This window comes from Rhipicephalus sanguineus, chromosome 4, assembly GCF_013339695.2.
Source record: "Rhipicephalus sanguineus isolate Rsan-2018 chromosome 4, BIME_Rsan_1.4, whole genome shotgun sequence".
NCBI classification, from domain to species: domain Eukaryota; kingdom Metazoa; phylum Arthropoda; class Arachnida; order Ixodida; family Ixodidae; genus Rhipicephalus; species Rhipicephalus sanguineus.
This window is the reverse complement of record NC_051179.1, coordinates 66,385,572-66,401,188: the sequence shown is the minus strand read 5'-3', so window position 1 is coordinate 66,401,188 and position 15,617 is coordinate 66,385,572. Positions and strand designations below refer to the sequence as shown.

Sequence of the window (15,617 nt, the reverse complement as noted above, 5' to 3'; positions counted from 1 at the left end):
TTTACTGGTGACGATAGGATTTTTCGAGATCTCATATAACGAAATAACGCTTTTTTACTTGTAGGTTTGGAAAGAAACTCAAAATGTCTTTTGTCATACTCCTCTTTAGCTTGGGCCACCGTGCGTTTAAATCCAGCAGCAATGAATTTGTAGTCTGACCAATTTCTGGGGGACTGATTATGAATTAGCTGCTTCCAAGCTGCCTGTCGTCGTCTATGATCACGTGAGCAATCTGAATTCCACCATGGACTATAAGGTACCCTCTTGGCCGATTCAATAGTAAACTCTGCTTTTTTATATGTTCTTTTAATTACTGCACTTAATTTCATAGCTTTAGTTTCATCACTGTCTTCAGAGGGGGATGCTAAAGCTGCTTTTAGGTCATTTTTAAATTTTGAATAATTTATGAAAATTCGGACGTGAGAACATGATGTTATTATGGGGTAATCAATCTCAAACATTATGGGCAGGTGGTCACTATTGGTGGCACAGTCCAGGGCTGTCCACGAAGAGCTAGAAATTGTCGAGCTTACAAAACTCAAATCTAATGCAGAGCGGGATCGATCTCGGATAAATGTGGGAGTTCTAGCGTTGAGGCACAATAAATTGTTGTCTATAGACCAGTCCCACAATCGTTGGCCACATGGATCTGTTCGAAAACCCCAGCAGGTGTGGTGGGAATTAAAATCTCCAACCAAAATTTTTTCTTTACACCATGAATGGACTGCCATGTCTAAGCTTCACGTGTCTTTACGCCCACAGGAAAGTAGACGTTGACTAGAGAGAAAGGTGAGCATCCTGGCAAGGTGATGTCTAAGGCAAAAATTTCGCATTCTGGGGACATACATTTGTATGAAATTTTGGCCTTTAAACTAATTTTATTATTGATAAAGAATGCTAAACCTCCGCCTTTGGCTGGACGGTCTAGTCTAAACGATCTGAAGTTGGTTAAGTGAAACGAATGATGTGCGGAAAGCCAAGTTTCTTGCACTGCAATAATGTGGGGATTGAATTTAGAAGACAAATACAACAAATCTGTTATAGCTGAGTGAATAGATCGGCAGTTCCAATGCAAAATTTTCAGGGACCCTATGGTTTCGACAGAATTGAGTCGGCGACAGCCTTATCCAGAATGCTTTCTTTTAGAAAGTCGCTTTTCGAGAGGTTCTCCTTCTGGTATTTTTTGCTTTTCGAATGTTTTGGTGATCCAGATTTTTTGGAGGTAGGGGATCTAGAACGCTTCAGAGATTTGAGGTCCTTGTCCATATCATCTGAATCCTGATTATCATCCGGTATGGCATCACTTTGCCTCCGGATGCCCCCTCGAGAGGACCCTGCAGGCTGTGCATTCGAAGCAGTAATCTCAGATTCAGCTTCACTTATCAGGGGTGTAAACTCAGCATTTTGTGAAGCTGTACCCATATCCCTTGACTTGTCGCATACGTGCGCCATCTGGTTAGCGATAATATGTGACAAGGACTCGCAAAGAGTGGTAGCGAGGCGTTGCATTGCCTTTTCTATAGCCTTATCGATCATGTCCGCAATGGACAGGGAAAGAGATGCTTCCATTGCTATGTTATGGCGGGCTGCTGCACCAGCGTACCCCTGAGTTCGAGCCTGAATTTCAGCAATGGCGTCTTTTCGAGAGCACCGTCTTCGATCAACAATTTCAAGAATTTGTATTTCCCGTGCCTTGGCCGAACAATCTGGGTTATCAGCGCAGTGCGCTTCATGGCAAAGACAGCACTTTTCTTCATTACTTTTACATTCATCAGAATTGTGCGCCTCACCGCAAATTCGGCATCTGGGAGCTGACCTGCATCCCTTCATTGTGTGACCGTAGCGCCAGCACTTAAGACACTGTAGGGGACGAGGCGACAGCGGTTCAACTCTGTATATTAATGGCCACGCCTTGATTTCAGTTGGGCGACTCGACCCGGCAAATGTAACTATCACAGACTCAGTTGGGACCTTATTCTTATCAACAACTCGTCCACACCTATAAACTGCGATCGCGCCTGCCTCGGAAAACAGCTCTAGAACCTCAGCTGGAGTCATGTTGACATCGACGCCCCGTACAAGTCCTTTCACGCATGCTAGGTGGGGTGGAATAAAGGCGCTTACCGGATTGGTAGCAAACACCGAGCATTTGAGCAAGTCTCGAACACAGAGCTGGTCAGACGAGAAGCATAGAATGCCACCCTTGCCGAACTGTCGGACCTCTGTGATGCTGTGGTAGTGGGCTGTAGCTGATCTCAGCTCCGCCTGGATCACTTTTGGATTTTTCATCCGTATGACACCTTCGTTGTTTGGGACAAGGGCCACAGGCACAGATGAAATGCCATTACGCAGAAACAGGCCTACTGGTAACTCCTGCGGAGGGAGAGAAGCAGACCAGAGGAAGGCCCCTGGTCCAGGTGAGGAAAACGGCATCTGTCTGGTCTTACTAGTCAAAAATGTACTCGCTAATCGATTCTGACCCTAGAGAAACACCTATCAGAAAGGGAAATGAAGTCGCTACTCAAACTTTGGCCAAACCCCCAGAGTAGGCAAGAGCAGGTAGAACGTTGCGACCCTTCCGCTCAGCTCCGCCTCGTTGCCCAATTTTTGGCAATTTTTTCAAGTGTAGGCATTAATTGGACTTCGTCTTCCTCATCTGTACATAACCATCATCAGTCGTCGGCTCGGACGTCTTCTTCGTCGGCGCCATCTTGCCTTTGGCGTAATAAAGCGTCAGCTTAACCGCTTTATTTCAATATATATATATATATATATATATATATATATATATATATATATATATATATATATATATATATATATATATATATATATATTATTTATGTTATTATGTATTTACAAATACTGCAGGCCCTGTTCGGGCCCAAGCAGGAGTGGGTAACAAATGTCAGTGACAAAATCAGAATAAAAAACATAATGAAAATACAATACAAGATACGAAATTAAGAAAATTCTCAACATCAGGGAAAAATATAGTTAATACATAGCAATAATGGCATTCATACAGAAATACGAAAACTCTCAGCACTTATGAGGAACATAATATATTGCAATGTTAAAATATATATATATATATATATATATATATATATATATATATATATATATATATATATATATATATATATATATATATATATATATACACACAGGGTGTTTCAAGAAATGTGGCCAACCTTCTCAAAAAATCAGGAAAATGCGATATTTGATTGCTGCCTTCAGAATTGGTTTTTCTGTAGTGGCAAGGATTTTAAGATGGTTAAAGAAACTATTTGGGACTGTAATTAAAAAAGTTAATTTAATTAACTTTTTAATTAGTGGAGTTAGGTGGTTGTGTCAAATGGGAGAATTGAAGTTCTTCATGCCAGAAACCCAACCAAACTTTGAGATTTCGAAAAAGTGCCATCTAGTAATATTTACGAAGTAATGAAATTCAACCAAATTCAATGGCGAAACCTAAACAGAAAACATGGAAGAACGCAACTGCTATATTCTTCTGAGAAGTCCAAAATGAGTAAATGACATTTTCTGTAGCGCTAGGCATCTTAAGATGGTTAGAGACATGACTTGAGGCAGTAATTAAGAAAGTTAAATTAATTAACTTCTTAATTAGTGGAGTTAGGTGACTGTGTAAAATTGGGGAATTGAAGTTCTTCGTGCCAGAAACCCATCCCAACATTGAGATTTCGAAAAATCGGCCTCTAGTAATAATTACGAAGTAATGAAATTCAACCGAATTCGATGGCTTTCGCTGTTGAAAGCCGTTGCATTTCGTCGAATTTCATTACGCCACAGCAATTACTAGAGGACGCTTTTTCGAAATCTCAAAGCTCGGATGGCTTCAATTCTCCCATTTGACACAATCACCGAACTCCACTAATTAAAAAGTTAGTTAATGTAACTTTCTTAATTACTGTACTAAATGATGTCTTTAACTATCTTAAGATTCCTGCCGCTACAGAAAAAGCAATTCTGAAAGCCCTGAGCAAATATCTCATTTTCCTGATTTTTTGAGAAGGTTAGACACATTTATTGAAACACATATATAAAAGAAAATGTGGCGTTTTCGGACTTAAACTGAATTAAGTTACATTAAATTATGCGGGAAAGAAACATTCACAATGTTTCATAACGCAGCGCCGCCGATGGAAGGAATTGTATATGGTTTCAGGAAGTTGACAGCGCTTTGATGAAGTGAAGACGCGATATTAAATTGCTTTGATGTTTTGATGACGGGATCGAACAGACGATGCATATTCCCGCTTCACGCGCATGGACGTTACCTAAGATAACTCCCGGATATATGATGGACAAAGAGAAAAGACTTATAGGACAGCTAAATGAACTTTTGATAAAGCTTAGTTGAAAAATGTAGTTTTATTAAGTTTCATCATACACTTTAATCAACAGTACTGTAAGTCGTCTTGCAACATTGACTCTATCTCGGTTACAAGGTGGGTGATGATGATCAGCAAATACAGAGAGATATGAGACAATGACATTTCATGGTATTATATAAAGAATGAAACATAGGAGAGGCTGAGAACGGTGCGTCCAGTAGAACCTCGAAAATCACGTGACAACTCGCCAAATGATGGTTCGCGATAAAGTTGTAAATTGAAAGGAATCGGTAACAAAAGACTCAGTTCGGCCCGAGAGTGACGGGTAAAGGTGGGACTGGATGTTCCAGCCATAGAATGTTGATGCGTCATCTATTTCTAGCAAACTTAACACAGTACGTCCTTATATACTTTCGTGATGCGCATGTACACAGATTGGAGAGCCGTCCCGCGCAGTATCGATCTTCGTGTGCTTGTTCTCACGTTACCCCCCCGTCGTGCCACCGGTCGGGTCCGAAGGTGCGCTGCTCGAACGAGCTAAGTATCTTTGGCGGAGAAAGAAAGCGCCCGCGCCCAGCATCGCGAGCACGAAGACAACTGCGACCACCGCGACGAGCCACGACAGCCAAGACGTGCCTTGCTGGCCGGACGGCGCTCCGGCGCAGTAGGGCGACAGGGACGACTGGCAGTCACACAGGCCGGTCGACCGGTCGCACTGGGTCGAGGACGGACAGGCGCTGCACGTGGCGCCGCTCTGGTACACGGGCCTCGTCACCACGTTTCCGCCGTCGTAGTAATTGCACGTGTACTTGCGCATGTGCGGTAGGGCCGTTCCCGTGGCGATGTAGTAGGCGTAGCCGCAGCCCACGTACCGGCTCTTGGCCCAGATGACCTGGGTGAAGTGGCCCGTCGGCTTGCGCGTCGGGTTTCGCGGGAACCCGGCCACGAAATTGGGCGGGTAGTCCACGTACTCGTTGAACCACCCATCGACGACGGGCTTCCAGTCGGGTCCCGTGACGGGGTGCGACGAGAACTGCAGGCCCAGGTTCTGGCCGGTGGTCTTAAAGCGCGTCGTGAAGCGGTCCTCCACCTTGTCGTGCTCCAAGCGACCGCCGGGCGGCACGCAGAGGCTTGCGAGGGCCTGTCGCAACGCAGATAGGGCGCTATAAGAAAGCTTCAGCTTTGGAAACAATTAAGCTGGACGTCACCGTAGCACATGCCTGCATGGGCCGTTTTCTCGTGTCTATATAGACGAGCAACCTAAATAGGTAGGCACAGTTTTCCGTGGCTTCCCGGAGTGTGATCATAGAAGGCTCATGAGCAATAGAATCATGCGCGTCTACCACTACCATGTATGGTAATTTTTAAGCAGCTATGTCTATGAAATATTGGCCTGGAACAGGTCAGAGGTTTGCTTCTGGGAATAAAACAATCGTTATCAATCAGGGGTTCATTTGCACATAGGCTGTGCGCAGAGTCCAGAAGCCAGCCTCAACCGCTGAATGGAGGATAACTGTTTCTTGGGCTAGTTGTAATAGTATACTGGTTTAGCAGTATGCCCGGGTGATAGCATACCCGTATTTTCAAATTGCCGCATAATCAGCCACCATAAAGATGGAAGCACAGGACAGAAGATAATAGAGGTACAAGCTATAATCAAAGAAGGGGCCACTTGTGTCAGCTCCCCGTCGGTTGCTTTGTCGCAAAAGGAAATGTTCCTTAACTCGATGGTGCGATACCATACGTCACATGGTTCACGTTCGCATGCATAAATGTAGGCAGGATGCTCAAATAAACTTCATTTGCTAGAGCGCTTTCATCTGTGGTTTACGTGTTCCTCATTGTGTCCTTGTTTTTCAAGCGCGTCCAAAAATACAGTAAGCTGAATTGAGTATAGCCGCGTACGGACGGTCAGATGTATTCCAAGTCATAGGGTACATACAGGGCAGTGGAGTTGTCCAATGTGGCATTACTGTTATTACGACTGATCTGAGTGCATAATTTCTCAACAGCTCATACTATTCTTCACTTTCCAATATCTGGTGGACAACAGCTACGTAGGAGGCGTTTTCGGCTGCTTTGTGCATGTACATGTAGCTTAAAAAAGTGTTCCACTAAGGTCACAAGACGAAGGAATGATTGGGTTCAATTCCGTCTGGCGCCCCATACTCCTCAGGACTGCCCTAGGCAGTGCTTTCAGCTAGTGAGATTTGCGTCCATGCAGTGCCAGCATGGAGAATTCCTGCACCGTCCGGAACGGCAAGTTGAAGTCCAATGAACCACATCAATAAATGACCACTGGTCACCTGCGCAACGTCGGCCATCTCGTCGTCCCACAGCAACTCCTGCATGTCTGCTGCCGCTGGGAATCCCGGTAGCCGACCCTGCGCCACCTGGCTCCGGTAGTCGTTGTGCAGCTTCAGAATGAGGGTGCGCTCGGCCGCATCCACGCCGCTGGCGTTCACCTTGCACCAGGGAGCGGGTCTCTGACAGGCCGTGTGGGTCGGCCTCTTGCGGTACTCGGGCCGACACACGGCCAGCACTGGCGTGGACGCGGACATCCACGCGGTAAGTACCAGAAAGAGCGAGCTCACAGGCGAGGTGACCATGGCTTTCAATGAGCTCGTCCGTTCGGCCATGGCTTTCGTCTAGGGCTTACGGCTGTACCGAGCCGCCATTGCGTGCTTACCTTCTTCTTAATCCATGCCGCTTGCCCACTGCAGGGTATGTTGGCCAAGAAGCCGATCCTTGCTTGCTAGTTAGCTTGCTTACTTGCTCCTAATTACGGGCGCCTACCCACTACAGGGGATTAGACAAAAATCCAGCTGTTAATGTAAACGTAAACATTAATTAATATCAAGGCAGGGTAATGGGCAGAATTCACATTTTTTAGAAACAGAATAGCCTAATTTAAGCCATACGTCAATAAAAAAAAGTAAATGCAAATAAATGAAACGCAATGTTATGAATGAAAAATTGCTAATACACAAATAAAATACTGGCGGTTTTTCGAAGTATTGGTTCTGATTAATACCGAAAATTGATTATTAATAGTTAATTAACAAGGTATCCTCCTTGTGTCCCCCAGGAATTCACAGAGGGCTCCGCAGACGTTCCTGTGGCAGTACTTCAATGAAGGGCCGCAAAAGAAAGAAAATTTGGAGTATTTATTGAAATTCCTGAATTTTTAAATAAAAATTTGAAGCATTTTTTTCCTTTGATTTATGAGTCGGTAGCAGTTTAATAAAAATTAGCGACGTTTTTAGGTTCTTTACACTCAGTACATAAAAAGGATGGCACCATACCGTACCTGTTTAAATAAGAATTTAGCAATGGAATACGTCATCGTAATTTTGTGATTATTACCTCCAACTTACGTGCAGGACACCATTTATTATACCATGCGAAATTCAAATGGCCGAATTATAGATTCGGCATTTTCACTTTTCATGATCGAATCTTAGACAAAATTTTCTGAACCTAGGAACAATAACATAAGCTATAATTGGAAAAGCGGGCATAAGGACTATCAAGGGTTATGCACGCGAGTGAGTCAGCCATCTCGTTTACAAAACACCACGATGTTCTGACACCTACAGGAAGCTCACTAGGCGTATGCTTGCGAGTATTAATGGTTTGAATCTGCTTAGCATAGCTGTCTCTGAAGAAGACGTGAGTGATGAACATACGGATAACGAATCAGACACTATAACAGCTGTCCAATGATTTACTAAAAGTTTTGGAAGAGCTAAAATAATTGCCGTTAATTCCGCTTCAAACATGGGCGTATAATCCGGGAGACGTAATGATTGTGGCCTGAATGACTGAAAAAAACCCTACCCCACACATGCTTTCTTATCACTGACAGATGCATCAGTGGCGATTGAATTATTAATTCCCAATTGTAAAGGTGATCTTGTAACACACCAGTCAAATATCTAGAGCGTAGCAGTTTGGTATTTGATAGAAATATGTCACCAAATTCTATTTTTACATTTGACAGGTGTTTATCTGATGGAATAATCTCGCTACTGTTAACATTTAAAGGTTTCTGCATAAGCTTGGACGAAGAAAACCTGCGGCCGAATCCACAAAACTTCTTTTTCATAGGTGTATTTTCCGATTGGTCAGCCGGTTTTGTATAAAGATATGTCCCGTATTATGATTCGCTGAAATATTCTCTTACGAAAGCCTTTATAGTAAATTTCTTTTATTAATGCTGACCTGAAGTTCATATACACGGGAACAATCCTCCTTGAAGAAGTCTGTCAATTCGGCAAAAAAGAAAAAAAAAAGAATTGTAACCATCTTAGTGTAGATTCGTAAAATTTTAAGTATGTTTTCATCGTTAGGATACCGAGCCTGTAAGCAAGGGTGGGCTGTCGTGGTCTTGGATACCATTGTTAGCCGTAAGTTTTTGCGCGCAAATGCAACTCCGAAGAGCTCCTCGTTCTAAAAGAATAAAATGATTACTCGTGTATGCTGGCCAACCGGACTATACTGCACAACAAAACCCAAGAATCGGGCGAACATACATGCGATAAATCATGAGCACAGTATCTCTGCGTAGCCCAGAAAGGAGTCGGCCAAGCTTAGTCATCATCCCAACAACACGTGTTGTCTTAAATTGAACATGTTCAGTGTGATTACGCCAGTGATAGCTGGGGCAATGGAATCAATTAAGGCGTGAGAATACCACACTGGCTACGCGCTCCCACAAGCGTCGATGAACAGCACACCTGATGATGTACATGTATAGATCACAAAGATGTACCTAATAAATGTCCGCTACGCTAAGAATCAAAACGATAACGCTGTAAATTACTGATAATAATGTTCAAGCAAGACAAACGTTCTTGAAAAGATGGAGGCCGGAAATGATGAGGAATCGTTGAACAGACAATGTTGTTGGAGACAACGGTTCGATAAGGGTACTTCTCTTCTGAAGAGGCCAGCGATGAAGATATGATATCAAACTGGTCCGAGATATGCTTTGAGTTTTCGTCATTGTGTTTACTCGTCTGCTATGTTTGTTTTGAGATTTCTCGCAGTCTCTCTTCTCAGTCACGGGTGATCAAATAGGTCATTGAATAATGGGCCATTTCCGCGTGTACAACACTATCGAGATCGTAAGTTTTCAGCAGAAGATGCGGAAATATCTGGAGAAAAAAGTAGCAGTATCATATCAGTTTGTCATTTCATCAGTTATGAACCACATTTTTCCTTTCCTGTAACGAAATCAAGCGCTGTAAAATGTTTACCGTCATATCGCTTGGCTGCCGGCTTCATGTGAAGAGGCGGAGGAGTGGTACCCTAAGATGATATGACAATAACAAAACACACAGGTGTTTAAGTGTAGCACGCACGCCCCCTCACATTTCTGAACTACATCGGTCGCGGAAGTTCGCGTGACAGCAGTGATGCGATGTATCATTAGGCATCCAAGAGCAATCGCAGAAGGACCTGCGGGTTATTTTTCGGCTGTCCATTAAAAAATAGACCCCCCCTCCCTCCGCCCCCCCCCCCCCTTATAAAAAGGATAATAAAATGAAGTGCACTAAGGCCCGAAGGGTTCTACCATTTTCGAATTAGTTCCTCCAAGAGTTGCTGAGATGGCCAAATTAAACAAAAAATATATTGTTTACACAATATCTTCAAATGCTGTCACTAAAAAGACGCACAAATTACAGGCAAGAAAGAAACACAAACAAAACGACGGGTCTTTTTCGTCGCGGTTTTTGTACGCGCCTTTTTTAGCGGCAGATTACCTCTTACAGCAAATGCTAACTACGTCAAGAACGAGGTATCTGTAATGCTGTTCAGCAAGAACACATGTTTTCGTTCCCTTCCTGTTACCGGAAAAGCAGAGTTCCAAATAGACACAGTGTAAGGCTTTCGTATCAAGGTAAGCATGAAACATCTCCCCTTTCAGTTCTTCTCATCTTTACCTGTGTGTTTGCGCTGCGTCTCCACGTGTTTTAAACTCTTCAAGCTTACCTGCGTGCATTCTTTGTAAGCCTTCTCGTCATCAAGGAGAAGAGACGTCGCCAGAGGCAGTTCTTAAACCGCTCCTTCAAGACGACAAAAAGGGACGAAAGGAGAGCGGTCGTCTCGTGAGAAACAAAACGAAAACAAGCGAGGGAAAACGGGAGCCGGGTCCTTTACTACTTCCGCGGAGTGGTTTCCTGCTGATAACCAGGAATCGTAAACAACCGGTCCGGGTTTACCGGAGTGCTCGCTCGCCTCCGGCTCCCCGACACGAGAAACAGCAAATGGCGTGCGTAGAGTCACTTTTAATGGAGACACTTGGACTCCTCGCTACAGCACGTGGCTACACTTTCGGTAAATACCTTGCTTTCTTGCTTCTTTTTTTGAGCAGTCAAGCAGAATAACGACACGTGGACCCCCTCTGAAAATGAAGAACTCCAGGACGTACTTTCTTTTTCCGTTTCTCTCTCTTTCTGAGAATCCGGGAGCTTGTGAACTTGCCGCGCTCGTGTTATCGCTTCTCGCGTTCGTTTGAAGCTTTTAGTTAATGTTTGCTTTTAGATTTACTGACGCGGATACACCGCGGCCCTGACATTTCGGAAGTAACGTGTGTGGCCCATAATATATACGGTCTTGCTTTCAGGGAAATTGGCGCAGCGACAGGGGTTAGTGCTTGCGTTACATGCAGCCCCGAATGTATGGCTTGAGTACAGCGTGGTTCTCCTTTCATCCCCAAATGCGTCGTATTTTTCACAGAGAGCGGAATGAATTAAAATTCTTGTGATGTTTCCGGCCAGACGAATAAGGGGATTTGTAAAACGGCAGCATGGGACATGGTGCCATTTTCAAACTTGGAAGGCTTTTTTCTGTTTCTGAACAGATTTATTCTACCGCGACAGCGGCAGATTAATGGATAAGTTTTTAAAATATGCGATGCACGCATCCTTGTCATATACTTACTTTTGCTGGTTGGTATTGGAAAATGCCCAGTCTGTGGCACTGACAACTCTTGTTGCCACGCGCTGTCCTCATGAAGAGAGTGGATGCAGCAAGCGATTCAATCAATCAATCAATCAATCAATCAATCAATCAATCAATCAATCAATCAATCAATCAATCAATCAATCACAACCTCAATAGTGTGCTCAATGCATGCGCCTGACAGAAGTGGGCTTTTATTTCATGGGAATGTATACATGTTGCTGTCGGCGCCTGGCTCTCAGTCTTCAGCAGCATCTTCAATCGCTCGGGTCTGGAGTGAGAGGAGTCATGTCATGTCGTGCTTCGGATCCGTGAGGCGTGGTGGGTGCTGCTGGCTGAAGCTGCGTGCTCCTAGAAAGTGGAGGAATGCTCCTAACTCCTGGTCAAGTCTCGTGTCAGCAGCAAAGAACCGTAATGCGACTCTTTGCAGGTATACTGCGTCTCAAATGCACGGCTACACACGAGAAATGCAGCATGTAATAGAAAACTGGCAGACGATCACCTTGGAATGCATCCAGCTAAATGGTACTACGCGGAACTGCGGTCGCCCGTGAAAAAAAAAAAGAAAACGAAAGAGAGCAAGGAAAATTAGGATTTGCGCCAAGAAAGCCATTCGCGAAGCAAAGCTCATGCAGAGATCAGGCAGTCGCTGGAGTGGCTTGTGCTGTGATGTAGAGAGACACTAAATATTCATTATTGTATAAGCTTAGCATTATTCGTGTTCGCCGAGAATTATCGGGATAAACTCGGCAAAGGGTTCCAGAGCTGTCGCTCGGTACGCCGTTGGCAAAGCATGGCTACAGCCGACGTGTAGATGCCGACTACAGTGTTATGCTTACAGAGGCACCGAAGTCTGCACATAAAAACAAACGTAGAGGACACACACGCGCCCATGCACACACATAAACACACGCACACACGTACACGCAACGACATGCTCAAGAACTCGAAGCACGCGAATATCACCGGCATTCGGGCGCAACAACATTACGCGCTCAGGTGCGAGAACGCACGCCGCATTCCAAACTAGATCCGCGAATGCTTTCGACTTCCTGGGAAATTTGCTCGAGTGAGTGAGTGACCGCGCCAGATATGCCGGCGACGTGCCTCCTCTCCCTAAGCGATGCCTTTTTTCTGCAGTCCACTGTGTGTATAGTGGTGACGGTGGACCGGAGGTCGTTGTGTCTCGGGCAGCGCACGTTTTTCTCAAGGCTTCGCCGAAACGGCGCACTCTTTCTGCCGAGAAAACGCAATGAAGAAAAAAAAATCAAACATACAATACGATGGGGGACGGGCACTTGGTCTTTCTATCTAATGCGGTCGATACGATTGCCGGGAAAGCTCTCTGACTGATGCATGAGAAACACCACCCCCTATTTGCCGGGGCTTAAACGGTTCAGTGTCAAATGAGTATCTCTGCATATGTGATCACGCCCTTTTGTAAAACCATGTTTCCCAAGATCCTAAGTATATGATCGCGTAAATTATTGATTAGGTGATAAAATGCGGGTTACTTATGGCGTTCGGAATCTCAATGGGTGTCCCTGTGTAACTTCTACGTTTCGGTTATGCTACTGCCGGGGCAAAAAAAACCAGTCCGAGTGCTCGCCACATGGTGTTCTGGGCGCTTAGGCGGCGAAACAAGAGGATTTTCGGTGAGTTTTGCCGCTTTCGCCCGCTTCGAACCCTAGTGTGAATGGGGCTTTAGGACCTCACCGGAAGTACGGTTGCGAAGTGCCCACTACACCGTAATTCATAATCATTTTACGAAGAAGCTGAGCACCGAGTCCGTAAAACAGGGATCTCTGCTCTGCTGTAGTTGATTACATAAATGAAACAAAAAGATTATCATGTTAGTGTATATTTGTTTATTCATATTATTGGTTCCAAACCAGTCATTATATCCTTCATAAATACCATCTGACAGTCCGACCGCTTGCTCGTTAAGCAGTTTCATTGATCAGCTACCTTTTGCTTTTAGTCGAAAGTTCCAGTCTTTGTTTTTAGCTTCATAGGTATTTACCTTAAAGACCCGGCGCCCGATTCTTGGCCGAATCCCCTTTGTGGGTGAGCGCCATCAAAATGAGGTCATCATCATGTATGTGTGCACCTATGCAGCTGCACACTTTGTTGGTGCTGTTGCTCACGATGATGTTGATGATTTGTGGCTGAGCTTTTTGCAATGGGTGGGCAACTTGCAACCACCCAGTCGTTGCACAATTCACATGGCGTGACACATGGCGCGATTCAACGCTTCTTCCATGCAATAGTAGTACACACGTGTGAACGTGACTTCACGCCCGACATGACGCTTGCATAGGGTAATTTTCCGAGGAAGTGTCAAGCACTCTCGTGGAACTGTGGTAGAGTGCTTGATTACCGCATAGAATACCAGAGTTCAATTGCGGCTCGAATCCTGTTTTTTTTTTCTCTCAATGTGTGCCACAGCTGCGACTGACACAAGTGGCGGCTCCGAATGACATCGCCTCAAAAATCGGTTGTTGTGAGCTCATAACAGCTTACGCTGTTAAAGTATAGAAGGCACCAACACCATCAAAATACAATAACCCTGAAAAACACACGAGAAAAACTTATGTAAACAGAGACCCACCACTCTCTGTCCCTTGCTCTCTGAGCTTTGTCGTTTACAAAAATCATTCTTTTGATTCTTTTTTTTATTTTCAGACACCCTCTAGTAACGTATCACGTCGTACTTCACGCCATGGCTCGCTGCCCGTGTGTTCGAAGCCTTACGTCGAGATGAGGCGGAATAGACTGCAACTTGTCGTGAGCTCTAACCTAGGAAAAGAAAAAATGATGACACGCAAAGAGAGAGAGACAGACGAGGGGGATGGGGGGAGGAGAGAAAAAAAGAAATTATTGTGTGAGAAACATAGCAGCTGCTGCAGCATTTCATTATGCAAAAAGCTACAGGGTCTGCAGCCTTCCCCGGAAACGAAAGATATCTTCTCTCGGACAATTCCTCAGACTTTTAAAGGAAGCGAAATATAGTAGGCACTTCCCCGCTCTCAGCGAAAAACAAAAAGACGTGCTTGATCCCCCAATTAAATGAGAACTGGTTGCAATCGCTACGATTTCATTCGAACTGGGCGACATGTAATTCATTCACCAGAGACAGAGAATAGAGGGACCGTGGAATTGTCCCAGTTTTGTTTTTCGACTAACATTTCGTTGCTCTTCCGATAGGTCCCTATCTCCGGCAGCTACAACTCGAGTTGTAGCCGGCAATATTGTCAGTTTCTAATCGTATGCGCAGAACCATGCAGCGCTGACACAGTTAGCTACATTCTCGGATAGCATTTTCGTTGTCCTTTAGGGTGTTGGTTATCAGTAACGTCGGGCGTTAAAGCAGGATACCAGATGGTTTTTATTATTTTTTCTATAATGACAAGTTCCACATGTTCAAAAAGAAAGAAAAAGAAGACCTCGATATGAGATCCAGAGCTTTCCCTGTTTTCTTAAAAAAAGAGAGAAACTATTCAAGTAACTAGCTTGCCTTCCAAGCCGAATCCTTTCCGTAATATATTTGCTACGAGTGTCGCCCAGCTTGACTATACAGCTGATGAAGCGACTAAGTGCCGGATACGCTTTGACCGGAAGCCGCAAGGAGTCTTTGTGTGCGCAAGAATAGTCTCTTTGCATGCACTTATTACAACTTGACTCCAAGTAGAGCGATAATGCTTTTAGTCATACGTTTATACCAACGTAGTTAAAGCCTCGTTAAACACGCGCAAAGTTAGACTGCACTCGACTGAAATTGCAGTTCCAACTAAATGAAAGAGAAATATAGGAAAATGACAATATCTTCGCTTTACTCAGCCTATTTTGTCACTACCGATGAAGAAAAGGGGTCGAAAAAAATTCCGGCCGAGGTTGACTGGTGTTAGTTATCATCGTCCATGCGAACAGCACAATGGCGATTTGACAGCATTTTGCCAGCGCTATTGAAACGCGCCATGCGTATGAACGCACCGGTTTGAACGAAGGAAATTCTTGAATGCGCTTTATTCAGCCGCGTGCGCCTGTAGCGTTAGAGCATCGGACATTGGTACTACAGAAGCGCCGAGCTTAAATTCCTCTGTCCGAGCGTTGTTAACATCTTTATTCATGTAGGCGTACACGTGCACTGCGCTGACGTCACTTGCAGATCTGTGTGTGTGCGTGTGCGCGCGCGCGCGCGCGCGCGCGTGTGTGTGTGTGTGTGTGTGTGTGTGTGTGCATGCGTGTGTGTGACATCACCCCGGAAGCTGGATTGTACATTAATCT

At 44.7% G+C, this 15,617-nt stretch overlaps 1 protein-coding gene across 1 annotated transcript; it reads right to left on the bottom strand.

The window, feature by feature from the left end:
- Window positions 1-4,571: 4,571 nt before the first annotated feature.
- Window positions 4,572-7,000, bottom strand: LOC119391275 (CRISP/Allergen/PR-1). Its single transcript, XM_037658952.2, has 2 exons — window positions 6,668-7,000; window positions 4,572-5,502 (listed from the first exon to the last, which is right to left on the bottom strand). Exons 1-2 carry the CDS (start codon window positions 6,998-7,000, stop codon window positions 4,846-4,848), a joined length of 990 nt encoding a protein of 329 aa, XP_037514880.1. The 3' UTR covers window positions 4,572-4,845.
- Window positions 7,001-15,617: the final 8,617 nt, after the last annotated feature.

Coding starts and splice junctions, on each gene's coding strand:
- LOC119391275 (XM_037658952.2), bottom strand. CDS start 7,000: ATGGCCGAACGGACGAGCTCATTGAAAGCCATGGTCACCTCGCCTGTG. Junction 5,503..6,667: donor AGATGGCCGACGTTGCGCAG/GTGACCAGTGGT, acceptor GCGTTGCGACAG/GCCCTCGCAAGCCTCTGCGT.